Source organism: Wallemia mellicola, assembly GCF_000263375.1.
Source record: "Wallemia mellicola CBS 633.66 unplaced genomic scaffold WALSEscaffold_26, whole genome shotgun sequence".
Classification (NCBI taxonomy): Eukaryota; Fungi; Basidiomycota; class Wallemiomycetes; order Wallemiales; family Wallemiaceae; genus Wallemia; species Wallemia mellicola.
In genome coordinates, this window is record NW_006531983.1 from 15,249 (window position 1) to 30,218 (window position 14,970).

Here is a 14,970-nt window from a genome sequence, read left to right on the forward strand (position 1 = left end):
AAGATGGCTCAACAGCAAAAAGTGATATCATTAATAAATAAACTGAAAGATGTCGATAGTGACTATAGATTTATGGCAATGAATGATTTAAACTTATTAATTAAGAACTATCAAATTATAAATGACGATCTAGAGATTGAATTAATCGATAGTTTATTAAAAAGTTTAGATGATAATAACTTTGAAGTTAAACAGTTAACAAGTAACTCTATAGAATTATTATTAAATAAACTAAAATTGAAATCTTTAAACTACTTGATTGATAACTTGTTCGAGTTATTAAAGAATAACAAGAAAGATGATTTGAATGACATCTATTTAGTTACTATCAAGTTGATTATTAAGAACTTAGATAACATTCAATTCATCAATCTCGATAAACTAATAAAGAATGTTTTAGTTTTGGACTTATCAATCGAAAGTTTAGACATCTTACTCGAATTGATTCATAATTTCATTCTCAACAGGGACCAATCAATTGAGGTTTTAGATTCTCAATTTAATATTTTATCGTCGTCAGCTAGATACTCATTAAAAAAGAAGTCAATTTACATCATTTCGCTCCTGATAGATGATTACTATCAAGACAAGCTGAATGAATTTATTAACAACAACATTAACAGCCAATTCATCATCACAAATCTCTTAATAACAAATACTTTGAATATCTTAAACAACACAAATCATCTGGACATCATTATCCACCATCTAGATAACTCAGACGATGAAATCAAAGAATCCGCTTTGTTGACTTTGGAAGCCTTCATTAAGCATCTGAACCCACAACAACATTTAGAATCATTAATAGCGTTGTCATCGAAATTCATTTCTTACAACCCAAATTACTTTGAAATTGATGATGATGATGATGACATCGATGAAGATGACGATGAAGATCAAGAGGATGAACCCCTTTCCGATAACGATGACCTCAGTTGGAAAGTAAGAAAGGCTTCTGCGAAGTTGATATCTACTATCACTCTCAATAATCCACATTTGTTGCATCAGTTATGTTCCTCCATCTTCTTAAACCTTCTCAATATTACCTCAAATGAGCGTGAAGAGAGTGTCAAACTAGAGATGTTTAACGCAATAAACTCTTTCTTCTTGATCAACGCTTCATTGAATGAAAGGTGTTCTCTCAAACGCAAACACAACGAGATGGATCTAGATCTTAACAGTGATTTGCAAAACGAAACCTATCAAAAGCCACTCATAAAGACGATCACGAAGCATCTCAACGATAAATCTCTAGTTATCAGACTCAACGCATACAAGCTGTTAAACACTTTGGTCAATACTTTCCAAGATTCATTGCAATCTCCCCACATTGATGATATCACTCCATTCATCGAGCAAGGTTTGAAAGATATTCAATCAACAATCTCTGCAGGTGTGTTTTGCATTGCAAATAATACTTCCTTCTAACACCATCAACAGGTTTACCAATTGAAATTTTAACATTCTTGAATTCACTGTTCAGAACTCACACATACCGTTCTATTCACCAAGCCATACCATCACTTACAGATGCACTCATCAACACGACAAAACTTACAAAGTATCACAAGCTTTGTTCACTCGCACTTACATCACTTGAGAACCTTGTCACTCTACTTCGTCCATTGAGAGAAGATGGTAAGGTTTCTCCATATCCACTTCAGCAAGAACGCATTGACAGTTACCTTGAATTAATAAATAATGCAGTCAATGAGAGTATTCAAGATAGTGAACTTTCAAACAATGTCAAAGAAGATGCAATAAACGTCGTTGCTGTTTTATTATCACATGCAGGTGATATTATAACTAAGAATAATGACAGTCGTTCACTTTCACTTCTCAGTTCAAGATTATCGAATAATCTCACGCGATTAGCTGCCATCAAAGCTATTAAGGTTGCTGCAAATTCAACTACATGTGATGGTCAATTATTCCAAACTTGGTTTTTGGAATTTCTCAAGCAAATTACACCTTTGATCAAGCAAAACGATAGAGTAGTTAAAATCACTACTTTTGAATGTTTGGAAGCTTTGCTTGATAGGGTCGTCAATGAAATCGATCTTGATCTTGCAAATGAATTGATCACTAGTACTTTACCACTTATAACGATTAATGATCTTCATACTCTTCCATATGCTTTAAATATTGCAAGTCAATTGGTTCAAGGCAGAGATGAAATTAGAAACTCTATTGTTAAAGTATTACATCAATCATACTCACTCGTTCTATCACCTCTTCTCGTTCTCGGTGGTCAAGGGTTAGATTCATTAGAAAAGTTTTACCAATTGACTGTCACATATAACCCATCTGCTGGTCCTGAAATTGTCAGTAACCTTTTAGATCAAGTTAAAGATGTCAGTGTTAGTGATGTAGGTGGTGAGGGTGAACATATACTCGCAAATGTTAGCAAACTCATTGGTGGTGTAATTGTAACAAGTAAAGGTGATATTGAAAATTTCTTGAACGTACTCAAATCACCAAATCAAGTATCACATGTGTACTTATCTTTATTGGTGGTTGGTGAAGTTGGTAAAGATATAGATCTTTCAGTCAAATATCCGGATTTGTTCACAATCGTTGGCGGATACTTCAATAATGATCAAGATAATATCCGCAGAGCGTCCTCATTCAGTTTAGGTAACATCTCGGCTGGTAGTACAAAAATATTCCTACCAGAGTTGCTTAAATTAATGAAGAACTCTGATTATTTAATATTATCATCAATAAAGCAAGTAATTTCACAATCAGTTGAACAAATTGATCAAGATCAAATTGACAAGTTATTTAATTCTTTAATCTCAGTTGGTGATGATGAGAATGTTAGAAATGTCAGCGCTGAATGTCTTGGTAAACTTTGTTTATCAATGCCTTCCACATATTTACCAAAAGTAAAAGATTTACTTGACTTTGAAGAAACAAAATTAATCTCAATTGTTGCCATTAGATACACCTTAACTGAGTCCACAAATGAAAACTACTTGGTTGATATATTTAACAAATTTGATCAATTATTGGTAGATTCTAACTTGGAAGTAAAGAAAATGACCTTATCAACAATTAATTCAGCAGCTAGACATAAACCAACCCTTATTAAAGAATCAAACATACCTTTATTATTACAACAAACTGATTCAAAACCTGAATTAATTAGAGAAATTACCTTAGGTCCATTTAAAGAAAAGATTGATGATGGTTTACCAATTAGGAAAACTGCTTATGAATGTTTATATACAATTTCAAATCACTGCGTTAGTTTAATTAGCAAAGACGACCTGATTGGTCAAGTTCTCAAAGGTTTAAATGATGTTGATGAGATTAAAATCTTAACCTATCTCATTTTGAATAGATTAGTTATGATTGACAGAGACGTTGTCATGAATTGTGAGTTTACAATATGATGATGATTTTCTTTGACATAATTACTAGCAATTGAAGAAATCATTCAAAAGTTAGAGAAGGTTTTACTATTCAAACCAAAAGATAGTGCAACGAAGATGGAACATGAACGTAACTCTGAATTGCAAACATCAGTTTTACGTACATTGGCAACACTTAATAGTGTGATTTCAATGGAAAGAAATGAACATCTCAATAAAGTCATTAAACAAACTGTTGAACCTAATGCTCAGTTTAGAAATACTTTTCTTTCTTGCTCAAATTTAACGGCATCTCAATTCAGTGACGCTATGCAAACTGATTAGAGGGGAGTAATTTAGTTTCATCTCATTGCATTGTCTCTTTCTATTTCTGTAAACAACATAAACACCGAAGTATCTCATCATGTTATTGTGTTTTGGCTTGTAAAAAACAAAGTTTCATTCAACTACGTGATTCACTGGAAATAGACACTAAAATTTTCAATGTTATAGATTTCAAGGTAACATATAGAATGTTTCTTAATGTAAATTTTTGGGAGTTTTGTTGTCAGATAACTCTTTAGTACGTACAATATGATAGGAAATCAATTTAAACCAATTGAAAGCATCGATTATACGAATAAGGACGATCTCATCTATTCCATAAAATAGTACAATAAGATATCACCATATGTAATGGAATTATATACTTAAAAAAATGAAAAATACGTGAAAATCAACTGATAGGTGTTTAAAAAGCTATTGGAAATGTCATGTAACGTTGTCAAATCTATCATGTATATTGCTTAAATTATTGGAAAGCATGACAGATGCACATATTTAATCGACCTGTTGAGCTAAGAACAGAAATTAATTGGAAAAAAAATGTCAATCTTTTCTTTTTCGAAAGTTTCGGAACAAACAACTTTACCATTTTTGGACATCAACACATTGAATAAACTAGCAAAACACACGATCAAATCCAAAAGAATAAATATTTATAAAATGCCGTAGCGGGCCCTGAAACGGTACACGAGGGACGACGTGAAGGAAAAAGGAATGCGGTATTTGATGTTAAATTAAAGGGGCAGCTACTGATTTGAAGCAATTTACTTCTTCTTACCGGCCTTTTCAGCAGCCTTGGTGGTCTTACCACCCTTTTCGGTCTTCTCAACTGACTTGATGACACCGACAGCGACGGTTTGACGCATGTCACGGACAGCGAAACGACCGAGTGGTGGGTACTCGTTGTAAGTCTCAACACACATTGGCTTGGTTGGAACGAGCTTGACAATGGCAGCATCACCTGACTTGACGAACTTTGGTGAAGCTTCGAGGGTCTTACCGGTACGTCTGTCGATCTTCTCAACGAGTTCTGAGAATCTACAAGCAATGTGGGCGGTGTGACAGTCGAGAACTGGTGAGTAACCAGCACCAACTTGACCTGGGTGGTTGAGGACAATAACTTGTGCGTTGAATGAAGCAGCTTCCTTTGCTGGGTCGTTCTTGGAGTCAGAACAGACGTTACCACGACGGATATCCTTAACTGAAACGTTCTTGACGTTGAAACCGACGTTGTCACCTGGGTAACCAGCTTCTAATGATTCGTGGTGCATTTCAACGGACTTAACTTCAGTGGTGACGGCTGATGGAGCGAAGGTAACAACCATACCTGGCTTGATAGTACCAGTTTCAACACGACCAACTGGTACTGTACCAATACCACCAATCTTGTAAACATCTTGGAGTGGAAGACGGAGTGGCTTGTCGGTTGGACGGGTTGGTGGTTCGATAGCGTCAATGGCTTCGATGAGGGTCTTACCCTTGAGGACACCAGCCTTGGTTTCACGCTCCCAACCCTTGTACCATGGCATGTTGGTTGAGGCTTCCAACATGTTGTCACCGTTCCAACCTGAGACTGGAACGAAGGCGGTGTTCTTAGGGTTGTAACCAACCTTCTTGATGAAGTTTTGGGTTTCCTTGATAATTTCTGTGAAACGAGCTTCAGAGTATTGAGTGGTGTCCATCTTGTTGACGGCGACAATGAGTTGTCTGACACCGAGGGTGAAGGAGAGAAGAGCGTGTTCTCTGGTTTGACCATCCTTGGAGATACCAGCTTCGAATTCACCAACACCACCACCAATGATGAGGATAGCACAGTCAGCTGTTGGCTAATGTTAGAACAAAAATTTTGAGTAGAAAATTTGTCTCACCTTGGGAGGTACCAGTAATCATGTTCTTAATGAAATCTCTGTGACCTGGGGCATCGATGACAGTAACGTTGTACTTTGGAGTTTCGAACTTCCAGAGAGCAATGTCAATGGTGATACCACGTTCACGCTCAGCCTTCAGCTTGTCGAGAACCCAAGCGTACTTGAAGGAACCCTTACCGAGTTCAGCAGCTTCCTTCTCGAACTTTTCGATGGTACGCTTGTCAATACCACCACACTTGTAGATCAAGTGACCAGTGGTGGTTGACTTACCGGAATCGACGTGACCGATAACGACGACGTTAAGGTGGAGCTTTTCCTTTTTATTCTATTAGATATTTGCTAGGATTGTTTGATATTTTACCCACTTTACCCATTTTAAGATGATAGAATCTGAGGAAGAAGAAAAGATTTGTGGGTTCAAATTTATGGGGAGAGATTTTAAATTTTATTTGTCTGTCAGGCAGTCGGGAAATAATACAGGAAAATGTATAGCTTTATTTATTTATAAAAATTTAGTACTTTCGGGGTATATAGTCTTCTCTCTAATGTCTTCTCTCTTAGTGGTGTTATGCAATACAATTGTGATTTCTCGGCACCTGTATACTATATAATCAAGTATTTATTTATAATCACACGGATGTCCTCTTTGCTGCATAGTATTTATTGTTATCACTACCAGACCCTTCCAACAAATTTTATATCTCACTAGATACAAGAAGTAGGACCTAAGGTGGAGGGCGTCAAACTTTATAATTTTGGAACATATATAAATGGGACTTAATTTTATGTATTCATGTTGAATCTGTCTTATCTTCTCAGGACATATAATCGATGTAATGATGCGGATGTTGTGAGGCAGATCAATGCGGCAATACGTTTAATTCTCTGTATACCTTTTTGTCTCTACTATCTTCGTTTAGTTATTGAGATTTGTCAATCCAACATCATAATCTTGTAATTTTTGTAATGTAGTGAATTGAAGAATAAGATTATATAACAGTCGAATCGAATTTGCTATAAACATCATACATTTGTAATAGTTGACTATGTCGAAAGTACTCTTAGTTGTTGAGTTAAAGTTATGACTTCAAATAGAATCTCACGGCAAGATACTACGAAAATGTATGCAATAAATACATCACAGGACACTACTGATACGGTAGAATAATCAGCATGAAATTGATATATTTATTCATAGATGCAATGTATGTAACGACCTCAAAGTCAATCATGTTAAATACTTCTATGTATTTCTTAATTTATCTATTAGTGCGTATATATGCATCAAGATTATACATCATCTGACCCTGGATTAGTACATGCTTCAAGAATATATCTTTGTTTCAAGATAAACCTCGAGCATTTTGTGATCCTTAACGATAACGTAAAACATATACCTAAACAATACCTTTATTTGTTGAAGTCTCAGAGATAATATCATATTATTTATTGAAAAGGATCCAAAATCATCATAACATAATCGAAAAAATTCCGCCTATCTTCCTTGTGTCTTTTTTTTTTGTCAAGATCTATGTTGCCACCTTGATATTGCTTAGCTACATCTATTACATAGTCCACGAAGTCTGTATTGTCGATAGGGCCAAGATCAAGTGCAAGTCCTGTGAGTTGTGTCTAGCGTGATTGCTGTCATGTTTGCTAGTTGGTTGGTTTTTTGTGACTAACGCCACTTGTTTAGAGCCTACAAAAAATTCATTTTCTATACTTAGTGTCCTCAACTCGTCAAGAAATGTCCTAATAAATAGAGGTGCGAAACGTTCGTCAGTTAAGAGACTAGGCAAATAGTGAGCCTGTGAGAATATGAAATAGCATGGTACATGTGTCAATGTAGTGTAAAAGTTCAGCGAATAACAGTCAGACCCCCAATATGTCTCTTAAGTGAAGGAAGACTGCACCGATCCGTATAGAACGTGTGAGTATAGGAGGACAAGGACATCATCAACTTGCGAGTTGGTCCAAGTCATCGTATATTTGTTAGGAATGCACATTCAAGTACCTTAATATTACCTATCATAGTATGATACACTAGTGTCTTAACATTGATTCATATGGTTTACCAAAAACACATATATAAGTATCTGATTAATAATTCATTCTAATCAGGGAAAGTAGCTATCGCAACTGTCAACAGAGATTAAAAGTATCATGAAATACAAATGACGTCATGATCTATGATGTTGCTAAAGCTACAACTTAAAAGCAAGCGCAATAACGTTAAATACAATATTTATTCATAAAATCATTCAAATCCATATCAATTTATTGGCTAATTCGATAAACCTGAACCCCAACCAGCACCGCGTGTACGGTTATTTTGTAAGTTATTGACATTAGATTGCTTAAATGCGACTGCTGATAAAGCTAGAATACCTAAACTACCCGCAGCTAGGTCTTTTACGCAATTACTAGATTGTGGAGTAGCTTCGTCATCGGTGAGTTGTTCAAACCAGTTTCTAGTAATTTCGAATTGATCGGAGACTTGCTGCTTTGTAGGTGGGCTATCAGCTTTCGTGAATGGCTGACTGTTGCTTGATTGTGAAGGTAAGAGATTGTTGTATAGCGGGTTTAGCCTAGGATCATCCCAAGTTACATGAGCTGGAGTTTGCTGAGTGCTATGAGTGTATTAGTGAGTAGTTATATTAACTGTACTCGAACATACTCGACATAAAAGTAAGTCTGATGATTTGGATCGAATTCTCTAATCCTAGGTGGAGCTATTAGATAAATAAAGTTGTAATAAGATAAGCTCACCATCCCAATGGTAGCGGTATTTCTTCGTGCGACATTTCACGATGATGGCCGTCCGGAATCAGTAGCTCCTCGTGACTTCATTAACAACCTCGACTAATGGGATTGAGCAAAAAACAAATATTAATATCTTCTGCAGTAATTATACCAGGTTAGCTTATTTATAACTATCTTAATTTGCTTATCATATTCCAGCTAGTTTAATTTTTGGTGTATACCTTCGTGAACAACAACAGGAGCATACGACAGAGAAAGTGTCGCATAGAGCACCTCTACAGACGGCTGAGGAGTTACGCAAGGAGTTATTTGATAAGCAAGCCTATAGAAATGAATTGACAAGGTCAGTGTCTTCTTTACTTGTTAGATACAAAGACTGACACACTCATTTTAGTCTTAAACAACGGCATTTTATTCTAAATAATGAATTTCACAAACTTCAAGAGAAGATTAAACAAACTCAACAACGAATGAATCAAAATATCTAAGTGATAACAGTTGGCTTAGTTCTGCCAGTAAATTCTTGTAATTTTGATAATGACAATGCTACTTCAATCAAAGGTAAAAGTCCAACTTGTGCATCTTGACCATATTCTGATGATTCAGTTGAGTACTTTTCGACATATAATCTAATAGTTGCACCAGACGATCCTGTACCTGACAATCTAACGATAACTCTGGAACCATCTTGGAAGACAATGTAAAGACCTTGGTTCTTTGAAACTGAGCCATCAATTGGATCAGTGTAGGAGAAGTTACCTGACTCCTTAACTGTGAATGTGGTATCTGAAGTGGTTGCCTTTAATTGGGTACCATCAATGGTTTCAAAGGTTTTTGTGAGGTGTTCAATCATATTGTTAGCAGCTTGTGAGTCGACCTCCTCATAATCATATCTAGAGAAGAAGTTACGACCGTACTTGTTGTAGTGTGCTTGAAGGATGTCTTTGATGTTCCATCCCTTGTGTTCTTGGTTGGCAGCTGCGATAATGTTTAACCAAGCGACGATTGCCCATAAACCATCCTTCTCTCTAATGTGATCAGATCCAGTACCGAATGATTCTTCACCACAAATGGAGAGCTTACCAGCGTCCATTAAGTTACCAAAGAACTTCCATCCTGTTGGAACTTCAAATCCTTCTACATTCTTAACTTTTGCGACTCTATCAATAGCACCTGAAGTTGGCATAGATCTTGCTAAACCCTTCAAACCGCCCTTGAAGTATGGTATAACGTGAGCCCAATCTGCGATGATTGCAACAGAATCTGAAGGTGTAACGAAGACACCTTTACCAATGATCATGTTTCTATCACCATCACCATCTGATGCAGCACCGAATGTGATATCATCCTTCTCTACACGTTCAACCAAATCATGAGCGTATGTGAGGTTAGGGTCTGGGTGTAATCCACCGAAATCTGGGAGTGGAACAGCGTTTTGAACGCTATCTTTTGACAAACCGAGTTCACCAAGGAAGATAGCTTGACCGTAGCTACCTGTAACACCGGAAAGACCATCAAAGAGGAATTTGAATGATGGGTTTTCTGACAAGAATTTCTTGATTAAATCAAAGTCAAAGATACCTTTAAGCAATTCAACGTAATCTTTAACTGAATCGACTACTTCAACTTCTAAATTACCGTGTTTGAAGTTACCAACTTTGCTAATATCAAGATCAGGTAATTGAGCGATGGAATATGAAGTCAATGATTTTGTGATGTTGAAAATTTCGTTTGTAACTGATTCCGGAGCTGGGCCACCGTTTGCGACGTTGAATTTGATACCAAAATCGTTGTCTGGACCACCTGGGTTGTGTGAAGCAGTCATAAGGATACCACCATCTGCTTTGTACTTTCTAATGAGGTTGCTAGCTGCAGGTGTTGATAAAATAGCGTTTTGACCGACGATAACCTTCTTAACGCCAGCTGCTGCACTCAATTTGAGTACCTTTTGTGCACATTCAACACCATAGTAACGACCGTCACCACCTAAGACTAGAGTGGAACCCTTAGCTGGTGGGTTTGACATTGCTTGGAGTGTAGCCCATACAAAGTTCTCAGTGTAATGATCTTGTTGGAATACTTTGACACTAAATGGTGTAAGTCAAGAATGGACGCTTATAGAGCCAAACTAACCGCTTTCTTAATCCAGATGTACCAGGCTTTTGGTCTTGGAATGCCTTTGTTTGTACACTTTCAATTGACATGGCGTTAGTTAAGAAACAGAGGAATGCGCAGAAGACGCGTTTTATTTTTGAGATAAAAATGGGGACGCACTAATTTAGTTTTAGAATGAAATAAATTCTATTTGATTTGATTTACAAATTAATAAATTATCCTCGTAGTTATTTATATAATTAACGTTGCTCATCGCTTGGCTGTTTATCAACTCTGACGTCCGCAGTGACCAGGTTCTCATAATGGTATCTTCGCCAACAACTACTAAATAGCTATCATTCAATATCGTACTAAATGGCTGCTTTAATACCGTTTTGTTAATGTTTCCTTTGAGTGATGACGTTAGTCTATTCATACGTATATCATATAATAGTAGCTATGCTGTTGTCAGACCTTTTTTTAGATGTTATATTAATACACACGTCATCATTCATTGTTGATATTACGAACGTGTTACCATTTTTTAGCCTCTTCAGTCTATTAACAGTTCTATCGAAAGAACACACTGAAGGCTGCGCTCTATTGCCCATTCTCCAATCGTGAAGATGTAGATTACCATTTCTCAATCCACAGAGTGTCTATAATATGTTAGATTGTCCGATATGGAGATACACTGGCACACCTCATTATCTGTTAAGGCAGATAGTGAAACAACATCTGACTTGTACTTCACGAATTCTCTACGCTGGTTTATTCTATTCAGTGTTTTATCGATGGCTACTTAAAAGTTAGTTCTGCCGTTTTTGATTAGATTCAACGCACCAAGCAAGTAACTTCTGTCAAAGAAATCACTATCAAAATAGTTTGAATTATTAATAGTATGTAAATGCACTAGTGATTGGCCGTCGAAATCACTTTGTACCTGATATCAGATGTCTTCTCTACTAAGAATAAGTATACGCACGTTTTATACAAATTAGTCGATTTGTAAGCAACTTTAACGACTCTTAATGTGTATTAATAATGATCATTCTCTTTTAATTTAATCTTACCCGATATTATCATCATTATCAATAGCGATTAGACTTTCGACACTACCAGGACTAGATTCGAGTATATACTTTCTCTCCTCTGTATCCAAATTAAACTTTTGCAATTGTGAATTAAGCTGTGATGTTGCTACAGCGATCGTCCGCTCGGCTAAACTCTGCGTGAATTTAGTTGCATGGCCAAGCTCAGATGAGTAAACTTACTGCTGCGGCAGATATAGGATAAAAATGTGAGTATATCTTTACATTAGGTTGCTTTCTTAGCCTCCTATCAAGTGTTTGATGGTATAGATTTATTGCATCATTGAATCGATGGGGATTTTTTATTAGATTTGGAGTTAATTGAATTTGGCGAGCGGGTTCTGCCGGTTTACTAGTAGTATTATCAATTATCGGCTTCTTCTTAGTAATCGGGAAATATTTTAACTTTTCCTCATCCCAATATAATCCAGGTAATTGACCAATATAAGTCATGGTAAAATTTGTAGATGAAGTTTTATTTATTTTTAATGCGAGTTGTAAGTACAAAAAAACAAGTGGTCTTTATCCTTTAAAATGAATGTAGTGTATACAGCTGTTAATATACTAAAATAGTTTCTCCTAAGTTATTTAAACAAGTTGATAGAATATGAAAATTTTCGATTGATATGAGAAATAAAGTCATGATCGCTTGATTATGAATCCATGAATTCTTGTATCCTGAAAAAAGAAAAAAAAAATGCTCCTATGCAGTTTTTGTTCGTAGAAAGTTACGCCTGCGTCAACTTTTGATATTGTTGATTATACATCCGTTCATAATCTTGGACATTAGATTGGGGTGATGATTGAATTGCTTGCTTGGTTGATTTTTTACGTGATTGATTTGGTGTACTGTTCATTGGTGCAGGGACTAATATTCTTCTTCTAGCGTTGATAAACCAATTGCTAGTTTGTGTCAAGGTTAATCCTGTGATGCCACAAAGCATCTTCTTCTCCTCCTCGGATGGATACGGGTGTCCCGCGTGCTCCATTAACCATTTTCTGAGTATTTCAGTTACATGTTTTGGTAACTTTCCTCTTTTTCTTGGTACGCTCTCTTGTTGCTTCTTTGCCTTAGCCCTTGACTCAGTTGGGATATTAATAGGTGATTGTTGAATAGCCTTAATAAATGGATCATTCACTTCAGAAACAGGGGACTCTAACACCTTTGGTGATTCAGAGTACGAACTAGTTGATGAGACAGTTGAAGAAGTTGAAGACCTTCTGTCAATCTCCTCTGGTTCATCATCCTGATTAAGGAGGTACCAGCTGTTATTATATGCGCGAGGTGTAGTAGCTTGAGTTGGTAATGTTGATGTGGTATTTGGAATCCACCAGTTTGAGTATGTAAAGTTGAGTGCTGCATTATCTTGATTTGGGTAGAAGTAGCTACTGAAGTTATAGTCAAAATCATTTTCTTTGTTATAATCCAACCCCAATGCATTTGTTGTGTTTGTTGAAAGATCAGTGCTCAATTTCCTCTTTTTGTTTATTGCTTGTACTGGTGAGCTATCCAATCCTGGACTTGAGTTCAACAATCCAATGCTGTAATCTTGTAAATTGCTGTCTTCGAGTCTCACTCTCTTTACTGAAGGCTGACTTGATTGAGGTGAAGGTGGGAATGTGTAGTTTGGTAGCTGTAAGAATGCAAATGTCAGAATGTGTATTCATACCAACATTCGAATAACTTACCCCAATGGAATGTATAGGGGAATCTGAAGGAGATGTACATGGAGACAAAGGTCCTTGATTGAATGTGAATGCGTCCATTAGAGGCTTTTTTGAATGAAAGACGTTTGTGTTTGCTAATTAAGAAGAATCCAATCACGCAGCTTTTTATCAATTCAATTTTCGTGCCTGGAATGTACCGGCGTATCGCTGTCATCATTTTTAATTATGAAATTGGCCGGTGGTATGCATGAAATCGGCATTTGCTGACAATTTGTGTTTAGTTTTATGAATCTATATAGCTGAATTATGGTATCTTTTTAAGACAAATTCAAGACACTTTTACCCCAAGCTATTTGTAAATTATTGTACCTTAGGTTTTAACCTTAATCTGGCGAGACTGATTACCACCGAAAATCAATATCAATCGGCCAACTAAAATAAAAATTCATATTTTACAAGATAGAATTCCATCCATATATAAACCACTAGCGAATAGTGCATCTTTATTTTTCTCTAATTTTGTTATTGAATTTATGTATTCACCGCTTGATTGTAAAATGGAGTTTATTGTATCATCTTTGTTACCTTTTAATAACCTCCTTTGAGCTACCATTGCTTTATTCCTGGTATCTTCAACATCATCTTGTTTTTTGTCTAATACAATCTCTACAACCCAACTTTGAGGTTTTTCAGACTGACCTCCACTTTTCACATATTTGATCAAAGTTGGGTAATGAGGATGGCCACTAGCTATTAAATTACCAGTTCTACTATCAACACTGAGATTATCGACATGGAAACTAATGTTATGTGATTAAAAAATGTATAATCGGTAACTGAGAAGACTCACGGCAAGTGAATTGATCTAATAAAGTCCAAATTATCTCTACTATATAATAAAACTTGATTATTGTTTGTGGACGCAACCGCCAAATAATTGCCAACTAAAGTAATTCCATTTGCATAGGGTATATATTGCAGTGCATGATTAACTTCAACTGCGCCGGTATTCTCGTCAAATTTGACTAATTCTACCGAGCCCAAAGGTAACCTCAAGAATGTTTCAAGCCAATTGAGTATTTTTCCGATTATAGATCGATCCCTTAAACTGAAATAATGGTCATTTGATACGTAAAAAGTGTTATCATTAAGGGCGACTATCGAACTAAATGAAATGTTAGGGTTGGAAAATTATCATATGATACTCACTTTGGAGTTTTAATCAAAGGGTCCTCAATTGAGAAGATATGGTTGGCCATACCAAGATCATAATCAATGTCGAATACTTCAACTTTCGAGTTATTCCTGGCGTGGTTGACAACGAATATTCTCCTGTTATTAGATGGTGAGCTCTCAATTCCAAGTGGGTGCAAAATGAAATCTTCTTCGACGCCTTTAAATTCAAGTGGTATAATTGACGCGTCTAAGTAGCCGTCTATTGATATATATGGTTCTATTAGTTGAATTGAACCAGATTTACTGCTATCCTTGAATATTCCGAGAACTGTATTGTACTTAAATCTATCATCACAACTAGCCAATAAAGGTGAATAGGATGTGTTGTCTTCAAAACCATTAATTGTAATTAAATCCTCACAATGTTGTAATCCCTTTGAACGTATTATATTACATCTCCCACTGATATCATCGTTATTATAATCAACGTATAGATACGGCAGCTGGGGTTTTAAGAAGATACTAAAATACTGTGATAAATATAAAATTAGCTTTGGTAGTAATATCGTGAATATTAGTATCCATATGATATTCTTTATCATTTAAGTC

At 36.0% G+C, this 14,970-nt stretch overlaps 7 protein-coding genes across 7 annotated transcripts; 1 reads left to right on the top strand and 6 right to left on the bottom strand.

The window, feature by feature from the left end:
* Positions 1–3: 3 nt before the first annotated feature.
* WALSEDRAFT_30260 (TIP120-domain-containing protein) lies at positions 4–3,701 on the top strand (the record flags this gene model as incomplete). Its single annotated transcript, XM_006960291.1, has 3 exons — positions 4–1,393; positions 1,441–3,381; positions 3,427–3,701. 3 exons carry the CDS (start codon positions 4–6, stop codon positions 3,699–3,701), a joined length of 3,606 nt encoding a protein of 1,201 aa, XP_006960353.1.
* Positions 3,702–4,465: 764 nt separating this feature from the next.
* Positions 4,466–5,943, bottom strand: WALSEDRAFT_66192 (elongation factor; the record flags this gene model as incomplete). The annotated part of the gene is made up of 3 exons (XM_006960292.1): positions 4,466–5,520; positions 5,570–5,885; positions 5,935–5,943. The coding sequence occupies 3 exons, from the start codon at positions 5,941–5,943 to the stop codon at positions 4,466–4,468; spliced, it is 1,380 nt and encodes a 459-aa protein (XP_006960354.1).
* Positions 5,944–7,389: 1,446 nt separating this feature from the next.
* On the bottom strand, positions 7,390–8,389 carry WALSEDRAFT_61386 (hypothetical protein). The gene is made up of 3 exons (XM_006960293.1): positions 8,339–8,389; positions 8,247–8,291; positions 7,390–8,199 (listed from the first exon to the last, which is right to left on the bottom strand). Exons 1-3 carry the CDS (start codon positions 8,371–8,373, stop codon positions 7,854–7,856), a joined length of 426 nt encoding a protein of 141 aa, XP_006960355.1. The 5' UTR covers positions 8,374–8,389; the 3' UTR covers positions 7,390–7,853.
* On the bottom strand, positions 8,240–10,546 carry WALSEDRAFT_33937 (phosphoglucomutase). Its single transcript, XM_006960294.1, has 5 exons — positions 10,466–10,546; positions 8,727–10,419; positions 8,531–8,675; positions 8,302–8,486; positions 8,240–8,257 (listed from the first exon to the last, which is right to left on the bottom strand). The coding sequence occupies exons 1-2, from the start codon at positions 10,534–10,536 to the stop codon at positions 8,817–8,819; spliced, it is 1,674 nt and encodes a 557-aa protein (XP_006960356.1). The 5' UTR covers positions 10,537–10,546; the 3' UTR covers positions 8,240–8,257; positions 8,302–8,486; positions 8,531–8,675; positions 8,727–8,816.
* Positions 10,547–10,616: 70 nt separating this feature from the next.
* On the bottom strand, positions 10,617–11,970 carry WALSEDRAFT_66196 (hypothetical protein; the record flags this gene model as incomplete). Its single annotated transcript, XM_006960295.1, has 7 exons — positions 10,617–10,883; positions 10,930–11,085; positions 11,130–11,224; positions 11,270–11,361; positions 11,412–11,453; positions 11,500–11,654; positions 11,701–11,970. The coding sequence occupies 7 exons, from the start codon at positions 11,968–11,970 to the stop codon at positions 10,617–10,619; spliced, it is 1,077 nt and encodes a 358-aa protein (XP_006960357.1).
* Positions 11,971–12,324: 354 nt separating this feature from the next.
* Positions 12,325–13,557, bottom strand: WALSEDRAFT_61387 (hypothetical protein). The gene is made up of 3 exons (XM_006960296.1): positions 13,207–13,557; positions 12,455–13,151; positions 12,325–12,419 (listed from the first exon to the last, which is right to left on the bottom strand). Coding segments are annotated over exons 1-3 (777 nt in total). The 5' UTR covers positions 13,285–13,557; the 3' UTR covers positions 12,325–12,417.
* Positions 13,558–13,611: 54 nt separating this feature from the next.
* On the bottom strand, positions 13,612–14,833 carry WALSEDRAFT_70483 (calcium-dependent phosphotriesterase; the record flags this gene model as incomplete). Its single annotated transcript, XM_006960297.1, has 4 exons — positions 13,612–13,985; positions 14,036–14,350; positions 14,395–14,777; positions 14,825–14,833. The coding sequence occupies 4 exons, from the start codon at positions 14,831–14,833 to the stop codon at positions 13,631–13,633; spliced, it is 1,062 nt and encodes a 353-aa protein (XP_006960359.1). The 3' UTR covers positions 13,612–13,630.
* Positions 14,834–14,970: the final 137 nt, after the last annotated feature.